This window comes from Oncorhynchus mykiss, chromosome 29, assembly GCF_057628025.1.
Source record: "Oncorhynchus mykiss isolate SJ-2025 chromosome 29, ASM5762802v1, whole genome shotgun sequence".
NCBI lineage: Eukaryota > Metazoa > Chordata > Actinopteri > Salmoniformes > Salmonidae > Oncorhynchus > Oncorhynchus mykiss.
This window is the reverse complement of record NC_143050.1, coordinates 19,687,778-19,707,658: the sequence shown is the minus strand read 5'-3', so window position 1 is coordinate 19,707,658 and position 19,881 is coordinate 19,687,778. Positions and strand designations below refer to the sequence as shown.

Genomic DNA, 19,881 nt, shown 5'->3' with positions numbered 1-19,881 from the left:
TATTCATTCAGCCGATTCTGTTGCAAAAAAAAATCTAAAAGCTGCAATATGTAGCTTTTGGGGCAACCCTACCTGAGTTATAAATCTGTCATTCTCATTGAAACAAAGTCTAAGAAACAGTTGATCTGTTCTTTTAATGTTTTACCTTCCTTTATCTAGGCAAGTCAGTTACTAACAAATTCTTATTTACAATGACAACCTACCCAGCCAAACCCAGATGACGCTGGGCCAATTGTGTGCTGCCCTATGGGACTCCCTATCATGGCTGGATGTGATACAGCCTGGATTTGAACCAGAAACTATAGTGATGCCTCTTAGCACTGAGATACCATGCCTTAGACCGCTGTGCCACCTGTGAGCCCACTATGTTCTATGTGTGTTATTTCTATGCTTCAAAACAAATCAAATCAAACTTTATTTGCCACATGCGCTGAATACGTGTAGACTTTACCGTGAAATGCTTACTTACAAGCCCTTAACCAACAGTGCACTTCAAGAAGACGAAAATATTTACCAAGTAGGCTCAAATAAAAAGTAACAATAAAAAGTAAAACAATAAGAATAACAATAACGAGGCTATATACAGGGGGCACCGGTACCGAGTCAGTGTGCAGGGGTACAGGCTAGTTGAGGTAATCTGTACATGTAGGTTGGGGTGAAGTGACTATGACGAGGTAACAAACAAACAGCGAGTAGCAACAGTGTACAAGGGGGGTACAAGGGGCGATACAAGGGGCGATTTTGATGAATTGTTCAGCAGTCTAATGCCTTGAGGGTAGAAGCTGTTGAGGAGCCTTTTGGTCCTAGAATTGGTGCTCCGGTACTGCTTGCCGTGTGGTAGCAGGGAAACAGTCTATGACTTGGGTTACTGGAGTCTCTGACAATTTTATGGGCTTTCCTCTGACACCTGTCCTGGATGGCAGGAAGCTTGGCCCCAGTGATGTACTGGGTTATTCACACTACCCTCTGTAGCACCTTACGGTCAGATGCCGAGTAGTTGCCATACCAGGCGGTGATACAACCGTTCAGGATGCTCTCGATGGTGCAGCTGTAGAACCTTTTGAGGATCTGGAGACCCATGCAAAAATCTTTTCAGTCTCCTGAGGGGGAAAAGGTTTTGTTGTGCCCTCTTCACGACTGTCTTGGTATGTTTGGACCATGATAGTTCGTTGGTGATGTGGACACCAAGGAACTTGAAACTCTCGAACAACTCCACTACAGCCCATTCAATGTTAATAGGGGCCTGTTCGGCCCGCCTTTTCCTGTAGTCCACGATCAGCTTCTTTGTCTTGCACACATTGAGGGAGAGGTTGTTGTCCTGGCACCATACTGCCAGTTCTCCAACCTCCTCCCTATAGGCCATCTCATCGTTGTCGTGGGTTGTCAGCAAACTTAATGATGGCGTTGGAGTCGTGCTTGGCCACATAGTCGTGGGTGAACAGGGAATACAGGAGGGGACTAAGTGCACACCTGAGGGGCCAAAGTGTTAAAGATCAGCGCGGCAGACGTATTGTTGCCGTCTCTTACCACCTGGGTGTGGCCCGTCAGGAAGTCTAGGATCCAGTTGCAGAGGGAGGTGTTTAGTCCCAGAGTCCTTAGCTTAGTGATAAGCTATGTGGGCACTATGGTGTTGAACGCTGAGCTGTATGAACAGCATTCTCACATAGGTGTTCCTTTTGTCCAAGTGGGAAAGGGCAGTGTGGAGTGCGATTGAGATTGCGTCATCTGTGGATCTGTTCGCGTGGTATGCGAATTGGAGTGGGTGTCCAGGAGGATGCTGTTGATGTGAGCCATGACCAGCCTTTCAAAGCACTTCATGGCTACCGACGTGAGTGTCACGGGGCGGTAATCATTTAGGCAGGTTACCTTCACTTCCTTGGGCACAGGTACTATGGTGGTCTGCTTGAAACATGTAAGTATTACAGACTCGGTCAGGGAGAGGTTGAAAATGTCAGTGAAAACACTTGACGGTTGGTCCGCGCATGCTTTGAGTACACGTCCTGGTAATCCGTCTGGCCCAGCGGGTTTGTGAATGTTGACCTGTTTAAAGGTTTTGTTCACATCGGCTACCGAGAGCATTATCACACAGTCATCTGGAACAGCTGGTGCTCTCATGCATGCTTCAGTGTTGCTTGCCTCGAAGCGAGCATAAAAGGCATTTAGCTCGTCTGGTAGGCTCGCGTCTCTGGGCAGCTCGCGTCTGGGTTTCCCTTTGTAGTCCGTAATAGTTTTCAAACCCTGCCACATCCGACGAGCGTCAGAGCCAGTGTAGTAGGATTCAATCTTAATCCTGTATTGACGCTTTGCTCGTTTGAGGGTTCATCTGAGGGCATACCAGGATTTCTTATAAGAGTCCGGATTAGTCTCCCTTGAAAACGGCAGCTCTAGCCTTTAGCTCGATGCGGATGTTGCCTGTAATCCATGGCATCTGGTTGGGATATGTACGTACAGTCACTGTGGGGATGACGTCATCGATGCACTAATTGATGAAACCGATGACTGAGGTGATGTATTCCTCAATGCCATTGGATGAATCCCAGAACATATTCCAGTCTCTGCTAGCAAAACAGTCCTGTAGTGTAGCATCCTCGTCATCTGACCACTTCCGTATTGAGCCACTGGTACTTCCTGCTTTAGTTTTTGCTTGTAAGCAGGAATCAGGAGGATTTCAGATTTGCCCAATGGAGGGCGGGGGAGAGCTTTGAATGCATCTCTGTGTGTGGAGTAAAGGTGGTCTAGGATTTTTTACCCCTGGCTTTTCCCTGGTTGCACAAAATTTGGTAAAACTGATTTAAATTTGCCTGCATTAAAGTCCCCTGCCACACCATTTCTGCATATGCTTCTTTGTATATGGCCTTAGTGCCAACTTCGCTTTGTGGTGGTAAATAGAAGGCTACGAGTAATGCAGATGAGAACTCTCTTGGTAGATAGTGTGGTCTACAGCTTCTCATTAGGTACTCTACCTCAGGCGAGCAATACCTCAATACTTTTTTAATATTAGACATCGCGCACCAGCTGTTTTTGACAAAAAGACACACACCTCCACCCCTCGTCTTACCAGAGGTAGTGTCTCTGTTCTACCGGTGCATGGAAAATCCCGCCAGCTCTATATTGTCCGTTTCTTCGTTCAGCCACGTCTCGGTGAAACATATGATGTTACAGATGTTACAGTTTTTAATGTCCCGTTGGTAGGACAATCTTAATAATAGGTCATCAATTTTATTTTCTAAAGATTGCACATTAGCACGAAGAATGGAAGCCATTGGAAATTTGCTCGCTCGCCTCCGGATTCTCAGAAGGATCCCCGAACTGCGCCCCCTTTCCTGGCATCTTTTTTTTACGCAAAAGGCATGGATCTGGGCCTGTTCCAGTGAAAGCAGGATTTTCTTCTTGTCGGACTCATTAAAGGAAAAAGTTTCTTCCAGTTCACGGTGAGTAATCGTTTTTCTGATGTCCAGAAGTTATTTCGGTCATAAGAGACAGTAGCAGCAGCATTATGTACACAATAAATAAAAAAATAAGTTACACAAAATGCAAAAAAATAACAGTGGTTTAGATGGTACATTGATTCTCTACATTTGCTTGTTTTGTCACGTAAACTGAAATGAAGCGAACCTTTAGAATTTTAGCAACCAGGAAATGATGTACTGATTTCTGCATATTGCACCTTTAAACAGAAGCAAACGGAAATTAAACAAGGATAGACCTACCTGAATTCGTCCAATAGAAACTATTGTTTGCTCTGTTTGTTTCCATTTGGTTCTTGAACAGTAAACCGTAATGAATACACCCCTGCTGAGGCCTTCTCCTGACAAGACTGCATTTGCAATCTCTAGGCATTGTGAGGGGATATACCTATAAACACTAATGTCAAACCAATGAAATGTTGACTCAAACCTATATTTCCTATGGCAAAAGTGTAGAAATCTGTGTTATAATAATTCTATGAATGTGCTGTGCCCATTTCAATTACAGATGAAGTCGGAAGTTTACATACACTTAGGTTGGAGTCATTAAAACTTGTTTTTCAACCACTCCACTAATTTCTTGTTAACAAAATATAGTTTTGGCAAGTCGGCTAAGACATCTACTTTGTGCACGACACAAGTAATTTTTCCAACAATTGTTTACAGACAGATTATTACACTTATCACTGTATCACAATTCCAGTGGGTCAGAAGTTTACATACACTAAGTTGACTGTGCCTTTAAACAGCTTGGAAAATTCCAGAAAATTATGTCATGGCTTTAGAAGCTTCTGATAGGCTCATTGACATCATTTGAGTCAATTGGAGGTGTACCTGTGGATGTATTTCAAGGCCTACCTTGAACTACCTACTCAGCAGTGCCTCTTTGCTTGACATCATGAGAAAATCAAAAGAAATCAGCCAAGACCTATAGTACACCTCCACAAGTCTGGTTCATCCTTGGGAGCAATTTCCAAACGCCTGAAGGTACCGTGTTCATCTGTACAAACAATAGTATGCAGGTATAAACACCATGGGAACACGCAGCCGTCATACCGCTCAGGAAGGAGACGCTTTCTGTCTCCTAAATATGAACGTACTTTGGTGCGAAAAGTGCAAATCAATCCCAGAACAACAGCAAATTACCTTGTGAAGATGCTGGAGGAAACAGGTACAAAATTATCTATATCCACAGTAAAATGAGTCATATATCGATATTACCTGAAAGGCCGCTCCACAAGGAAGAAGCCACTGCTCCAAAACTGCCATAAAAAAGCCAGACTACGGTTTGCAACTGCACATGGGGACAAAGATCGTGCTTTTTGGAGAAATGTCCTCTGGTCTGATGAAACAAAAATATAACTGTTTGGCCATAATGACCAGTTCAGAGGAAAAAGGGGGAGGCTGGCAAGCTGAAGAACACCACCCCATCCATGAAGCACGGGGGTGGCAGCATCATGTTGTGGGGGTGCTTTGCTGCAGGTGGAGCAGTTCACAAAATAGATGGCATCATGAGGATGGAAAATGATGTGAATATATTGAAGCAACATCTCAAGACATCAGTCAGGAAGTTAAAGCTTGGTCGCAAATGGGTCTTCCAAATGGACAATGACCCCAAGCATACTTCCAAAGTTGTGGCAAAATGGCTTAAGGACAACAAAGTCAAGGTATTGGAGTGGCCATCACAAAGCCCTGACCTCAATCCTAGTGGGCAGAACTGAAAAAACATGTGCGAGCAAGGAGGCCTTACAAACCTGACTCAGTTACACCAGCTCTGTAAAGGAGGAATGGGCCAAAATTCCCCCAACTTATTGTGGGAAGCTTGTGGAAGGCTACCCAAAACGTTTGACCCAAGTTAAACAATTTAAAGGCAATGCTACCAAATACTAATTGAGATATGATGAAATAAATAAAAGCTGAAATAAATTATTTTCTCTACTATTATTCTCACATTTCACATTCTTAAAATAAAGTGGTGATCCTAACTGACCTAAGACAGGGAATTCTTACTAGGATTAAATGTCAGGAATTGTGAAAAACTGAGTTTAAATGGATTTGGTTAAGGTATATGTAATCCTCCGACTTCAACTGTACATACAACTTCATCTGAGTGTACAGTTCACACACAGTGTTCTTCTGACTTGGCCTTTGGTTCCTTTGGAGTGGATTCACAATGTTGGTGATCTGAACACTCAACAAATGTTGTCTTTACTAGCATAGATGGACACCTTCCCATAGTAACCCTAGCTAGCCTAAATATAATTGTATAATCCACATCTTCTCTCCAGGATGATGAAACCCTAAATTGGTGAGAGATTATGTGTGTGATTCATACATTCCATGAAAGCTACGCGATGGCTGTCTGCTAAAATATTTTGTGAAGACAATTTATAGTTATTTTAGGTTCATGTTTTTGGTGTGTGATTAATCTCTTTCTTGCTCAAATTCAAGTGAGATATGCCATCCTGTCTTGGTGACATATGACAAATATATCTGGTTTGCAATACAGTTGTAGATAAATCAATTCTATTTGGACCCATTTTATCATAGATTTAATTTAATTTCATCATTAGTTTCAAACTCGGAACAATAAACACAGGTCATCAGAATGATTGGTTTTCCAATATATATATATATTGGAAAACCAATGAACATCATGGAAATATATATATATATTTCCATGATGTACATCAATATAATAAGAGATTGATAGATTTACACTACAATTGTTTTTTATGTACTTCTGGTTTTAAATTGGTTTCCTCTGGTACATTGCAATCCACTTTGTTGAATATACAATCCCATTCAAAACAAAAACACAATAAATTAAATAAAACAGACTGAACAGAACACATTACCCATGATCCCCCAGTCTATTCCCTCCTGAAAGGCAAGGCAAAAAGAGGCAATGTTGACTGTCACTTCCCCCAACCACAGTCCTCAAAGAACAAAATAATATTCCCTCCCCAAAATGAACAGCTCAAACAAAAATAATCATATTAACAACAGAGGAATCTGTTTCGAATCGTGACACCATTCTAAGAATTCTTGAAATTTGACTAGAGGGTTAAAATAAAATTCCAGTAACATCCCATTTTCTTGACTTGTCTGACATGATTAACATAGAGAACAAGTCTTTATTTAATCTTTCCCCCCTCTTCCAATGTACACACAACCCAAGCCATTGACATCATACCTAAGTTATTACTAACTTTATGCAAATTACAAAGAAAACATAGGGTCCGACATTATATTTTATAAATTTCATGTGTTTTAGTTAGAGCATTGTGATTTTATTGCCAACCTGTGACGGTCCAGTGCCTCAAAAGGTTGCCTCCTATGTTGAATCCACCGAACACCTCTTAGGGTTGGCAATAACACAATATTCTCATCCATATCATATTCTAGCCCCGCAAAATGCACCCAGAATACAACAGGAAAAAGTGCCTGGACATTAAAAGTTGCACAGACCCATCCTCACAGAGAAGAAAAGCAACAGAAATGAGCACTCACAGAACATAAAGTTGTCTATTTTTGTATCTAAATTTACTGAGCACTCTTTAGGTCAACCCTTGGATTTGTGAACAACACAGTAGTCCTACCCCGACCCGTCGTGTCATGTCACTCCAATCCACTGAGACAATAATAACTCGAAGGCAGCCCTCTATTTTTCGTCACCTTCAAAATTGTGATTATTTGCTACTCAAATGTTTATATAGCTTCATGTAGTTTTTCGTTTTCACATTGTAGATTTTCATGAACTGTTATAATCCCTGACCAGAGGAAATAGGAACCCCCTTCCCCCAAATATACCCCCACACTACAACACCAGACAATACAGACTTGTTTTTATACATGTTTTGTTTGTTTTGTTAAACAGCTATAGATAACGTTCATATTTTTTTTATCTTTAAATTGTTGTCAGCACGACAGAGACACACAAAAGATAAGTTGTGCTATTATTAGTTATAGGAGCATATGTCTAAAGACTTGGTACAGATTAAAGTAGTTTTATGGGGGGGGGGGGGGGGGGTGAAGCACATTTTACTTAGGTTTGGTTTCTCTTGCATATCTTCAAATAGCACATAATGTCACCATCTATTTGCCGGGTATGACATGTTGACTAAGATCTGAAAGGGTTAAAAAGTCATGTGACTAGGTATTTTGGGTTAAGGGTATGCTGTCAAAAACAGGTACCAGTACTATTGCTGTTAAAGTGACCCGGGTAAAATATGTTGTGTTCCTCTACTTGTTTTTGATGGCAGTTGGCAGCATAAGAAAGAAGACCTGGTCTTTGGTAATTTCCCTCTGAATTAGTTTGCTCTACTTAAGTGGATTAAAGGGGAGGGTGGGGGATATGCTTCACAGGGAGATAATGGATAAGGCCATTCCCACTAACATGTGTGTGATAGAGAGAGAGAGAGAGAGCGAGAGAGAGAGAGAGAGAGAGAGAGAGGGGGGGGGGAGAGAGAGAGAGGAGTAAGAAAGAGAGAGTGAGGGGGGCGAGAGAAAGAGCAAGGGAATATCTGTGTCGTTTATTCATAAAGTGATGGGTGGTTGGGGGAGGGGGGGGGGGGGCTCTGCCAGTTAATATTCCTTGAGCATACCTGGAAAAATGGCAAACTTGACCAGTCTGAAAGAGTCAGTGGGCTAATCTGTTACCTCACCACTCTGCTCATCAAATTCAGTTGTCATGGAAACAGCTTGCCCACATCGGTGAGGTCTAAGTGGCCTAATCTGTCAAGATAAACTAGGGATATTCCCAGGGCGGCAGTGTTTCACCAACACACATTCACAGTGTAGGATCCTGAATCAGTGAGGGGGGAGCTGGGGACGGAGGTGAAACAGGAGGATGTAGGAAGTATGCAGATCCGGTGGAACAGAGGGGAAGAGGCCATGTTGAAGTGACATAACCTATGGGAACAACTATATATCCTACAGTTCCAGGGGTCTTTCTGTTACTACTCATAACGTAGGCTAACAGAGCTGGCAGATCGATAGCACTAGCAACAGGTAGGCCTTTACAGGGACATGGGACAAGAGGTAACCATGCAAGAGCAATCCACTAAGACCATACCATTAAGGGCACCAATGAGAAAATAACAGAAAATAAAAGCCTCTCCCTAGTTTCTTGGCAGTGTTTATCTTACAGAGGTAAACCGCAAAAAGACACGTACACGCAAAAAGGTAGAGAGGAGCTCTCTGCTCACAGCAGTTAGTGAAGCCCTGCTTGAGTTCAGTCTCCTCTTTACCTGTCTGCTTCACACAAACACAAACATATGCTATATAAAATATACTCTATTACTATGTTTAAAAAAGAAAAAGGCAGTAACTAGGGAGAAATGAAAGAAAGAGAGAGAACCACAGCACTAGCTAAACGCTCACTCTATCTTGTGTGCTGGAATGCTAAGACGTTTTTCATGACATTTCTAGGAATGTTCACTTAAGTTTTACAGCAACTCTGAATCTGTCGATGAAGCTGGTACCCATGACCCAAGTTAGTCCCTTTCTCTAGATCATCTTGTTCTGCTACTGTTTGTCTATGCCAGTTGCTTCATCTATCTTAATACTTGTACCTTCACTTTCAAATAAGGCTGAGTTGTCTGTGTATGTGCTCATCAATAGGTGAGGTTTTGCTGCAAGAGGTTCTCTCTCTGCCGGTCATTCTGTTGACAAGTCAGACAGCGGTCATTCTGTTGACCAGTCAGACAGCGGTCATTCTGTTGACCAGTCAGACAGCGGTCATTCTGTTGACCAGTCAGACAGCGCCATCAATATCAAAGTTCTTTGTGCATTTCACACCACCTAACCGTTTTCAGTCAGCCATTCCCCCTACACAATATAAAGAATGGATTTGAACATTTTGACCATTAAGGTGATACGTTTTGATTAGAGACTAAGGCTTTACTGTGTCATTGTGATTATTTAGTTAGTAATGACATCTCTGTAGGATTGGTCCATTGTCACAGCAACTTTATGCAATTTTATGTTGCTGAAATGAACAAATGAATCCGGTTCAAATTATGATCCACCAAACAAAAACTAGTCAGCCCTCCTTTCTATCAGTATTGTTATTTTCCCCACTCTGGCTTGTTATATTGATTTCTACAATAATATTTACGGTGACTTTATACAGGCTATCTATTTTCTGTTTTCAAAGATACTTACACATACATGTGCTACAGTGACAGCATTTGTACTAGACTGCCATCAAGGAATGTTCTCGAAATAAGACACTAAGTAAAATAAAAAACATCTACAGACATTGGTCCAACTCTAATGGTAGTTTAAAAAGAGAAGGTATATGACTAGGAAACAGCAGACAGGGAAACAGAAACGAAAACAAAGAGAAAGAGTGAAAGGATTCTGAAGAGACAGTATGGCTAAATGGTATAGAAGAGAGAAAGTGATGGAGAAGCAAAAGATGGGAGAAGAGGATGGGAATATTGATGAAGTACCTCGGTTAAAGGAGACTATGTCACTGTGCAAAGATGCACCTATACTCTATGTGAGACAGAGCAAGAGAGAGAAATCCAGAGACAGGCAGAGACAGTGAGAGAGAAAGTGCAAGATATGCACACTCTGATTAATAGGCAGTAGTTCAAATCTGAAGCATAAGTAAAATTAATACAAAAATTAAAAAATACAAAACGCACACCCACACACAACCTACAAAAACATTATATCATAATAAAACTCTACAAAGAACTATATATGTGTCTGGTATATAACAATTATCACCAGGGTCATCATTTTCCTTTTCTGTTGTTGTCATCGGTAACAATCACAACAAGTATTGGAGTCTAGTATGAACGACAGATTAGAAAAGCAGGAAGTATTTACAAAGGAGGCAGGTCCACAGATTTACAGGACATAGACTGACAGGAGTCCAGAGGTGAGGCGGTGGAAGCAGGGGCTGAGGGGGTCAGGGCGTTCAGGGCAGGGTCATATTGAGACTATTTAGGAGCAATTTAATGAATTCAACGTTAGTGGATCATTTCCTCGTCAATTTAAAGAATTTTCTGTTGCAAGGAAGCGGGCAGTCTTGACTGCAGACTGGGGTAGGAGCCACTCATCTCAGGTGCTGAAGTAGACTGGAGAGAGATAATTAGAGAGAAAGAAAGAGGAGAGAGCGAGAGAGAGAGAGAGAGAGAGAGAGAGAGAGGGAGAGAGAGAGAGGGAGAGAGAGAGAGAGAAAGAGAGAGAGAGAGAGAGAGAGAGAGAGAGAAATATATATATATATATAATTTTGAAGCAGAGAGTATATCTTCATTCAAACTGCCATGGCAGGAAGAGTGTGGGTGTGAACCTTACCGATGAGGACAATGAGGACAATCGCACATATCAGCCCCAGGATAATCATCATCTAGAGGAAGCAGAGTTGGAAATGGAGAGGCAGTAAATCAGGGGGGATGAAACATGAGGTTAATCACAAAGTATACTTTTAATTCATTGAATTATGTTTTAACATGAGTCTTAAAAGCCTCAAAGGAAATTACTATTATCATGAATTAATGTACTATCTATCCCAGTCTATACCCTTACCTTGGCATTCTTCCACCAATACTTGTTCTTGAGTTTTGCAGCACTGGTCTCGAACTGTGAGGCTCCAGCCTGCAGAGCATCGGCCCGATCATCCAGCTCTGACAGCTTCTGATCACGCTCCAGAACCTTATCCACGTTTACACGCATGATATCCACCACCTGGGGAGGGAAGAAACATGGGCCGAAAACAGACAGGGTGAATCACTCAATCATCTCAGACTGAGTAATGTATTGTTTACATTAGTGTGTTGGACACGCATTCATCCAGTCCATGTCAGCTTGTGACTATTCACAGCATGTGAGCAATGTAAAGATATTTCTGTGGGTCAGTACGTGTGTAATACAAGGTGAGTGTGTCTGCATGTTCCTCACCTCATCCACCTGAGCCTGTGTCTGTTGCAGGCGGCGGTTGCTGGTGAGGTTGGGAGGGGGCGCCGCTCCATCTGCGGGGGCGCCGGCAGCAGCTGGGGCAGACCTGTCAATCAAACACAACTCGTCAGTCTATTCACCTTCAATGATGTAAGAATGAACATGTAGTAATGCATGCATCTACTAAATAGGCAAACCAATCCCTTTGGTACATAAAAGTCAAATAAGTTACTATCAAATCATGGCTGCTTGGAATTATCCTTTTCTTTTTCAAGTCTTCTACTCCACTAGCCAGCACCTCGCCTAAACAGGTGTGCGTTTCTTTCGCCTACAGATTGCTTGGAATTATCCACCATCACAGTACTCACTGAGGCTGAATCTCAACCTTATAGGTTTGGATACAGCTTGACTGGATGATGGGAAAGGTAGGCAGAATATCTCTCTTTAATGAGCCTCAACAGGCTGAATGGTTTATAAATACTGAACATTAACATCCAACACCAGGATCCAAGGGCCTAGATAAAATGATCCACCAAGCATGAAATACAATGATAAGAATCAGCTGTGCTTACAACCATTTCCACTGTATTCATAACACCCACTACTGAAGCACATTCAGTGAGGTTCTGAATGAATCCAAACCATCACATTCTCTGGTTCTATTTTGTGAAGTGCACCAGTCCCTCCTGCAGAAAAGCACCCCCACAACATGATGCTGCCACCCCCGTGATTCACGGTTGGGATGGTGTTCTTCGGCTTGCAAGCCTCCCCCTTTTTCCTCCAAACATAACGATGGTCATTATGGCCAAACAGTTATATTTTTGTTTCATCAGACCAGAGGACATTTCTCTAAAAATGCCTTTTTTATGGCGGTTTTGGAGCAGTGGCATCTTCCTTGCGGAGCGGCCTTTCAGTTTATGTCGATATAGGACTCATTTTACTGTGGATATAGATACTTTTGTACCTGTTTCCTCCAGCATCTTCACAAGGTCCTTTGCTGTTGTTCTGGGATTGATTTGCACTTTTTGCACCAAAGTACGTTCATCTCTAGGAGACAGAACGCGTCTCCTTCCTGAGCGGTATGATGGCTGCGTGGTCCCATGGTGTTTATACTTGTGTACTAATGTTTGTACAGATGAATGTGGTACCTTGGAAATTGCTCCCAAGAATGAACCAGACTTGTGGAGGTCTACAATTTGTTTCTGAGTTATTGGCTGATTTCTTTTGATTTTCCCATGATGTCAAGCAAAGAGGCACTGAGTATGAAAGTAGGCCCTGAAATACATTGACAGGTACACCTCCAATTGACTCAAATGATCTCAATTAGCCTATCAGAAGCTTTTAAAGCCATGACATTATTTTCTGGAATTTATCAAGCTGTTTAAAGGCACAGTCAACTTAGTGTATGTAAACTTCTGACCCACTGGAATTGCGATACAGTGAATTTATAAGTTAAATAATCTGTCAAAACAATTGTTGGAAAAATGACTTGTGTCATGCACAAAGTAGATGTCCTAATTGACTTTCCAAAACTATAGTTTGTTAACAAGAAATTAGTGGAGTGGTTGAAAAACAAGTTTTAATGACTCCAACCTAAGTGTATGTAAACTTCCCACTTAAACGGTATCTTTTTTTTTGTTTCGGTGTGATGATGGCGTGTATTGTGTCTCGTCAGTATTTCCAGCACCCAAGTAGAGCAATAGTTGTGTAACTGTAACTGCACCCCCAAGCAGGGGTCATACACTGTAAACTAAATGGCTTTAGGGAAGTAGTCATTTTCATAATAGCTCTAACTGTATGTGAGAGTGAGTATCAAACTCAATGTTATTTCATTTGAAATCTCTGTAGCCTTTTTATTATTGTATAATCATAGGGGTATTATAGGGATAAGTGGGAAATAATGAATACACAGCGTTGAGTATGAACCGCTTTCAATCTTGTTTCTCAACTACATCTTGAGGCTGCCTCCTGTCGGTAGTGACCCTCTTCCTCCAGCAGAGTGAGACAAAACTCAGTATAAAGGTCACCTTTAAGTCTGTCACACACAGCTAATCTCCATGTGGCTACAAATCCTTCTGTACACTCCTGATGTTTTCGTTTGCCTGGCTTTATCAGTCCAAAGCAAGCCCTGTCTGGAAACACTAATTTTCTGGCTTGTGCCATTTTGCCACATTAATCATTATGCTACCCAAATCGTATGTATTTTACTGGGAGCCTCCATTATGTTAGTGATGTCTAGGTTGGTCGTGTTCTTTCTCATCTTGTTTACAGGCCAAATCCTGCCCAGTCTCTTTCACCTTCACTGCAGAAGGGGCCATCGTCACTGCGCCGCGAGGAAAAGCCAGATGAACGATGGATGAGGACGGTTATTGGCAACTCACCCTGTGTGTTTTGTAGATCATTGCCTACAACAACCATTGTTTTCTCAGGGACTCGAGATAAAAGCAGAGGGTAGATTGTGTGCACAGTGACGGGGAAAATATTCAATGTGAACGACAAAATGTATTGTGTAAGCTAGCCTCGGAAATAAGACTAATGGAGTGACGACAGCAGCCTTGGGGGAAATCCAGGGCAAGACCATGCTGTAAAGGGGTTACCATGAATTTGACAGTAGTACAGGCAGCTTGGTGGCAATTAAAAGTCTGTATATCATATTAAAGTACACCTACTGTGATATACATATGGTATCAAATCAAGTACAGTGCCGTACATTTTACTGTATTATACTGTGGAAAAGTAAATGCTACCGTGATTGGAATGAATTCATTGATTCATTCATTGAGGGGAGGGGTTTGTATTTCACAGTATTTTTCTGTTATTACAACGGATTGGTGCAAGCAGGTTTACTGCTAGGTAAAGTGTTCAAACATTACATCATTTTAATGAATATTTGATGTTTTATATCACTTGCACTTCTAAAGGCCTTAACAGAGGCTTCTAAATTGGCAGTGACTACAGGGCAAAACAGAGCAAAAGAACTTGTCAAAACGCTCAACCATTTAAGGTTTAAGACTTGCTGCCACTCCAACCTCTCCACTATTCCGTTTAAATTGATGGGGCTGGCTCTAAAACCAAATAGAAGTTAAATTGGCACAACATTCTCACTCGCAGGTGCAGCAAATATGCCTTAAAATATGTTAATGAGCCAGAAACAACAATACCATGCATCAAACTAGTGGTCAAAGGTTTTTGTCAGTCTAAAGATACAGTACGGTACTGTATTCTGTGGGATGGATTTACAGTAAGAATCGAAATAGAGCCATTTCCCCACAAGACTCCATAATTTACAATATGCTGCAGTAAAAGGTTTCAGAGTTGTTTTACTGATAATACCTAAAATTACTATATTATGAAAAAAAACGTCCCTTGTCAAGCAAATCAGCATATCAGCCAGTTAACAGTTCATATTCCCTTTGAAAAACAGCTGTCATGCTCTGCTTGATCATTCTACACACACGCACACGACAATTAGCCTTTTGTTATTAATAGGCAACTACATTAACTAGTAGGCCTAAATACACGTCTTTCTTCACTTTAAATGACCGATTGACATAAACATTCAAATGAAGCATTTACAAATAGTCTTTCATCCATTACGAGACAGCGCTCACACACACCATAGTCACAAAGTGGACTAGCCTGTAAATCGGTTTCAGCACCGTGGGAAAACAACGAAAGGCAGCGCTGTCCAGTGTTGAAAAGTAGGATTGGCACGGGCGTTGCATGGTTCCCCAACATTTCTCCCATTTAAGTTAGCATAAAGAGAGGGGGTTTCATGTTTGTTGAAAAGGTGAGGGTGGTCCTGAGTTTCGTTTGAAAGCAATGTCACCACCAATTTATCGGGGGCGTTACAGTGAGAAAATAGGATACATGCATAACCAATGGTATGGTTACATGTGTTTATCAACAGCATGTTGAAGATGTAACATTGACATTTGTTGCCTGGCCTCAACGAGATGTACCGGTAGTCTGTTTCAACACCTTGTTTGTATGCACGAATCAACAGAGAAAAGACTAACACGGCCATCTTCCCTGGCAGTGAAACACCTGCGTCCTGTAACCTAGCAGTCGCAAAAAAAACAAAAAATACAGACGAGTGAACATAGTAGGGCTATAGCCTGTCAAGGAAAGGATCAGAAAACGGTCACATCCCCAGTGTAGCCTTGAGTCCTCAAATAAAATACTTAAATCGCGCGACAATCGACAGATATGAGCGTCAGTTACCCCCACCCCCACCGTTGGTTAGCAATATCAAGTAGGCTAAACCCATAAAATGGCTAATAATAGTCACCTCTACATCCATTACATCCAAGATAATATGGATGTGTTGCTTCTCTAATAAGATGTTGAATTAAATAAAATATGTTTTTAGGTCGAAGTTGCTCATAATAAGTGTATTTTGAGCAGTATCCATTCATTTGTCTAGAAAGGAATAGCAGAAACCAATCCAAATAACCAAATTAGAAATGTGTAGGTTTTATACTTTCAATTCCAATGTAATTTTACAAATGGATATTCAGATAGCAGACGAATAAACGGACGTCAACCCATTCAAATCAAACCAGTTCAACCCGGAGAAAATGCGTGCATGTCCAATTCCAATGATAAGAAAATACATATTTTAAATGTGAATAAATATACCTAATTATAAATAGCCAACGTGACTGAAATATGTTGTAAGGAAATATGGCTGACAACAGGGGCCAATGAGTAACCGTTATTCGACGCCTATGGAATAGCCTATAGGCTAATGTTGGATATATCCCATTTAACCTATGTGTGTTATAATGTGTTGTCAGTAAATGTTGATAAATAAACATCAAATAGTAAATATAGTTCATCAACACAATGATAATGCAATTATAGTGGTCTTTAACCCTGACGCACGATTTAAATGCCATATATGCCTTGGAGACAATTGTTAATTTAATTGGCTTTCTAAAACCATTTCTGAACAACAAATAGGCTTGCACCCTGCTGCCCACCGACCATGGAATGATACATTCACATTAGACATCAAGCAAACAAAGAAAATACATGTCACCAGTAGGTTAGGCAACAGGGTGATACTCACATTTCTTATGATGGTTTATTAATGTACGCAAATCCGACTGGAATGTAGGCTATTCGCCTAATAAGTGGCTATTGAGTGGGCTGCCTTCAGCGCTCTTTTTTCCTCTCGCTCCCTCTCAATTGATTCCCTCTTCTTGCGTTTTATATAGGAGGGAGTGATAATGTTTACCACCAATATGTGTTTATTTCCCCTTGTAAATGTTCCCCTTTTCTCCGTTCGTGTGCTTCTTTTATGCCGCACCTCGCCAATATCGTTTTATTATAACTGAGCTACAGCTAGACTCCTCTGTGTCAGTACTGTAATGAACATGTAATAAACAGACACTTGGATTAGGGGAACGAAAATGGCTTGATGACGTCATTCGTCATCCAGAGAGCCGCAGGTTTAAAGGGGTGGTCAGCCAAAGGAATGGAAGACATATGGCAGTGTGCCCATATACGGTCAAGGTTTACCAGGGGTTGATCAGTTTTAAAATCCATAAAATCTTAATGGTTAGGAAACTATGTCTCATTGAAAACCATAATGTATTAGTTGAAAAGGCAGAGTGGCCTATTGTCATTTTGATGGTGGACCTCATTAAAGGTGGATGGAACGTCAACAAAATGGCGTTCCTTGTATAGGGGTGGGATGAAACTCCAGCCTCATTGAAACCAGCAGGTTAATCCCGAGAATTGAGATTTAACTACCGTGGTGTATAAAGGTTGGATATTTTTTATTTACTTTTTACCTTTATTTAACTAGGGTTAACTACTGTGGCGTCTACAGGTTGGATATTTTTATTTAATTTTTTTATTTAACCTTTATTTAACTAGGCAAATCAGATATTAACCTGATATTAATGCCTGGCAACACTTCCATAGTCTACAGTGGTGGAAAAAGTACCCAATTTTCATACTTGAGTGAAAATACCTTAATAGAAAATGACTCAGGTAAAAGTGAAAGTCTCCCAATAAAATACTACTTGAGTAAAAGTCAAAAAGTTATTTGTTTTAAATATACTTAAGTATCAAAAGGACCGAAGACAGCCTTTAAACAAAGTTACTTTTTAACATGTTTTTCATGTGTTTTTCAACTGTTTTACTTTTGTTAAATCATTTGTACACATTTTAAAGGCTTTTACAGAATTGGATGTTTTTTACAAGAAAAATTACTTTTATTCATGGTTGTTTCTATTGTTTTTAACAACATGTACTTAATTTTTTTTAAATGTAATACTCGAATGCTGTTTTATGATTTTATGACGTTTTTATGTGTATAAACGATGTAAACGAAAATGAGCTGTTTTTAAAGGAAATTGATCAATAAAAACTTTCCAAAAGAAAAAAAAGTATCAAAAGTAAATGTACTTCCTAAAATATACTTAAGTAGCAAAGGTAAAAGTACAATTATAAATCATTTCAAATGCCTTATATTTAGCAAACAGCACATTTTTTTAGTTTTTTAAAATTTGCAGATAGCCAGGTGCACACTCCAACACTCAGACTTAATTTACAGTCCGCCAGATCAGATGCAGTAGGGATGACCAGGGAATTTGTCTTCAAATGCGTGAATTAGACCATGTTCCTGTCCTGCTAAGCATTCAACATGTAACGAGTACTTTTGGGTGTCAGGGAAATTGTATGGAGTAGAAAGTACATTATTTAGGCATGTAAGTGCAGTAAAAGTAAAAGTTGTCAAAAATATAAAATATAATATAAAATGATATAAAATATCAGAAAAATATATATTATTTAACTACAGCCGACTCCAGACTGTATATTATGTTGCTGATTGAGGGAACTGTCCTAAATCTGTAAGCAATCACGCTGAAGCGAGCCTAATAGTGATAACTGTGAACCTCTTTTGGTCAATTACGTTGACGTCCCCGCAGGACTCGTCCACCCAAATTTCCGGTTTCCACTAGTTACCACAAACACAAAGACAAATTGAACAAATTCTTGAACATTTTTTGTTGTTGCTTTTTAGTCTTAATTTAAGGTTAGGATTAGGCATAAAGTAAACAGTGTGGTTAGGGTTGAGGTTAAATTTAAAATCAGATTTTAAAAAGAGAAATTGTAGAAATGGGCGGGTCTTATGACTTTTGGGCTGTGATACCTAGTGACGACCCCAGTTTCCTCCACTGGAAAGCAAAACATATATACAGTACCAGTCAAAAGTTTGGACACATCTACTCATTCAAGGGGTTTTCTTTATTTTACATTGTAGAATAATAGTGATGACATCAAAACTATAGAATAACACATGTAGTAACCAAAAAAGTGAAGAAATCTAAATATATTTTAGATTCTTCAAAGTAGCCACGTTTCGCCTTGATGACAGCTTTGCAAACTCTTGGCATTCTCTCAACCAGCTTCATGAGGAATGCTTTTCCAACAGTCTTTAAGGAGTTCCCACATATGTAGAGCACTTGTTGGCTGCTTTTCCTTCACTCTGCGGTCCAACTCATCCCAAACCATCTCAATTGTGTTGAGGTCAGGTGATTGTGGAGGCCAGGTCATGTGATGCAGCACTCCATCCCTCTCCATCACAGGCTGGAGGTGTGTTTTGGGTCATTTTCCAGTGGAAAAACAAATTATAGTCCCACTAAGCGCAAATGATAGTCCCACTAAGCGCAGATCGGATGGCGTATCACTGCAGAATGCTGGGGTAGCCATGCTGGTTAAGTGTGCCTTGAATTCTAAATAAATCACAGACAGTGTCATCAGCAAAGTACCCCCAAACCATCACACCTCCTCCTCCATGCTTCACGGTGGGAACCACACATGCAGAGATCACCTACTTTGCGTCTCACTGGAACCAAAAATCTCAAATTTGGATTCATCAGACAAAAGGATAGATTTCCACCGGTCTAATGTCCATTGCTCATGTTTCATGGCGCAAGCAAGTCTCTTCTTATTATTGGTGCCCTTTAGTAGTGGTGTCTTTGCAGCAATTCGACCATGATGGCCTGATTCACGCAGTCCCCTCTGAACAGTTGATGTTGAGATGTGTCTGTTACTTGAACTCTGTGAAGCATTTATTTGGGCTGCAGTCTGAGGTGCAGTTAACTCTAATGATCTTATCCTCTGCAGCAGAGGTAACTCTGGGTCTTCCTTTCCTGTGGTGGTCCTCGTGAGAGCCAGTTTCATCATAGCGCTTGATTTTTTTGCGACTGCACTTAAAGAAACTTTCAAAGTTCTTGAAATGTTCCGTATTGACTGACCTTCATGTCTTAAAGTAATGATGGACTGTCATTTCTCTTTGCTTATATGAGCTGTTCTTGCAATAATATGGACTTGGCCTTTTACCAAATAGGGCTATCTTCTGTATACCACCCCGACCTTGTCGCAACAAACCTGATTGGCTCAAACGCATTAAGAAGGAAAGAAATTACACAAATGACCTTTTAACAAGATGCACCTGTTAATTGAAATGCATTCCAGGTGA

The 19,881-nt window shown here is 40.7% G+C and overlaps 1 protein-coding gene across 1 annotated transcript; it reads right to left on the bottom strand.

Annotated features, from left to right (window-relative positions):
• Positions 1–6,003: 6,003 nt before the first annotated feature.
• LOC110509931 (vesicle-associated membrane protein 1) lies at positions 6,004–16,786 on the bottom strand. The gene is made up of 5 exons (XM_021591152.3): positions 16,456–16,786; positions 11,385–11,487; positions 11,013–11,171; positions 10,782–10,833; positions 6,004–10,561 (listed from the first exon to the last, which is right to left on the bottom strand). Coding segments are annotated over exons 1-5 (333 nt in total). The 5' UTR covers positions 16,458–16,786; the 3' UTR covers positions 6,004–10,544.
• Between the last annotated feature and the right edge of the window lie 3,095 nt (positions 16,787–19,881).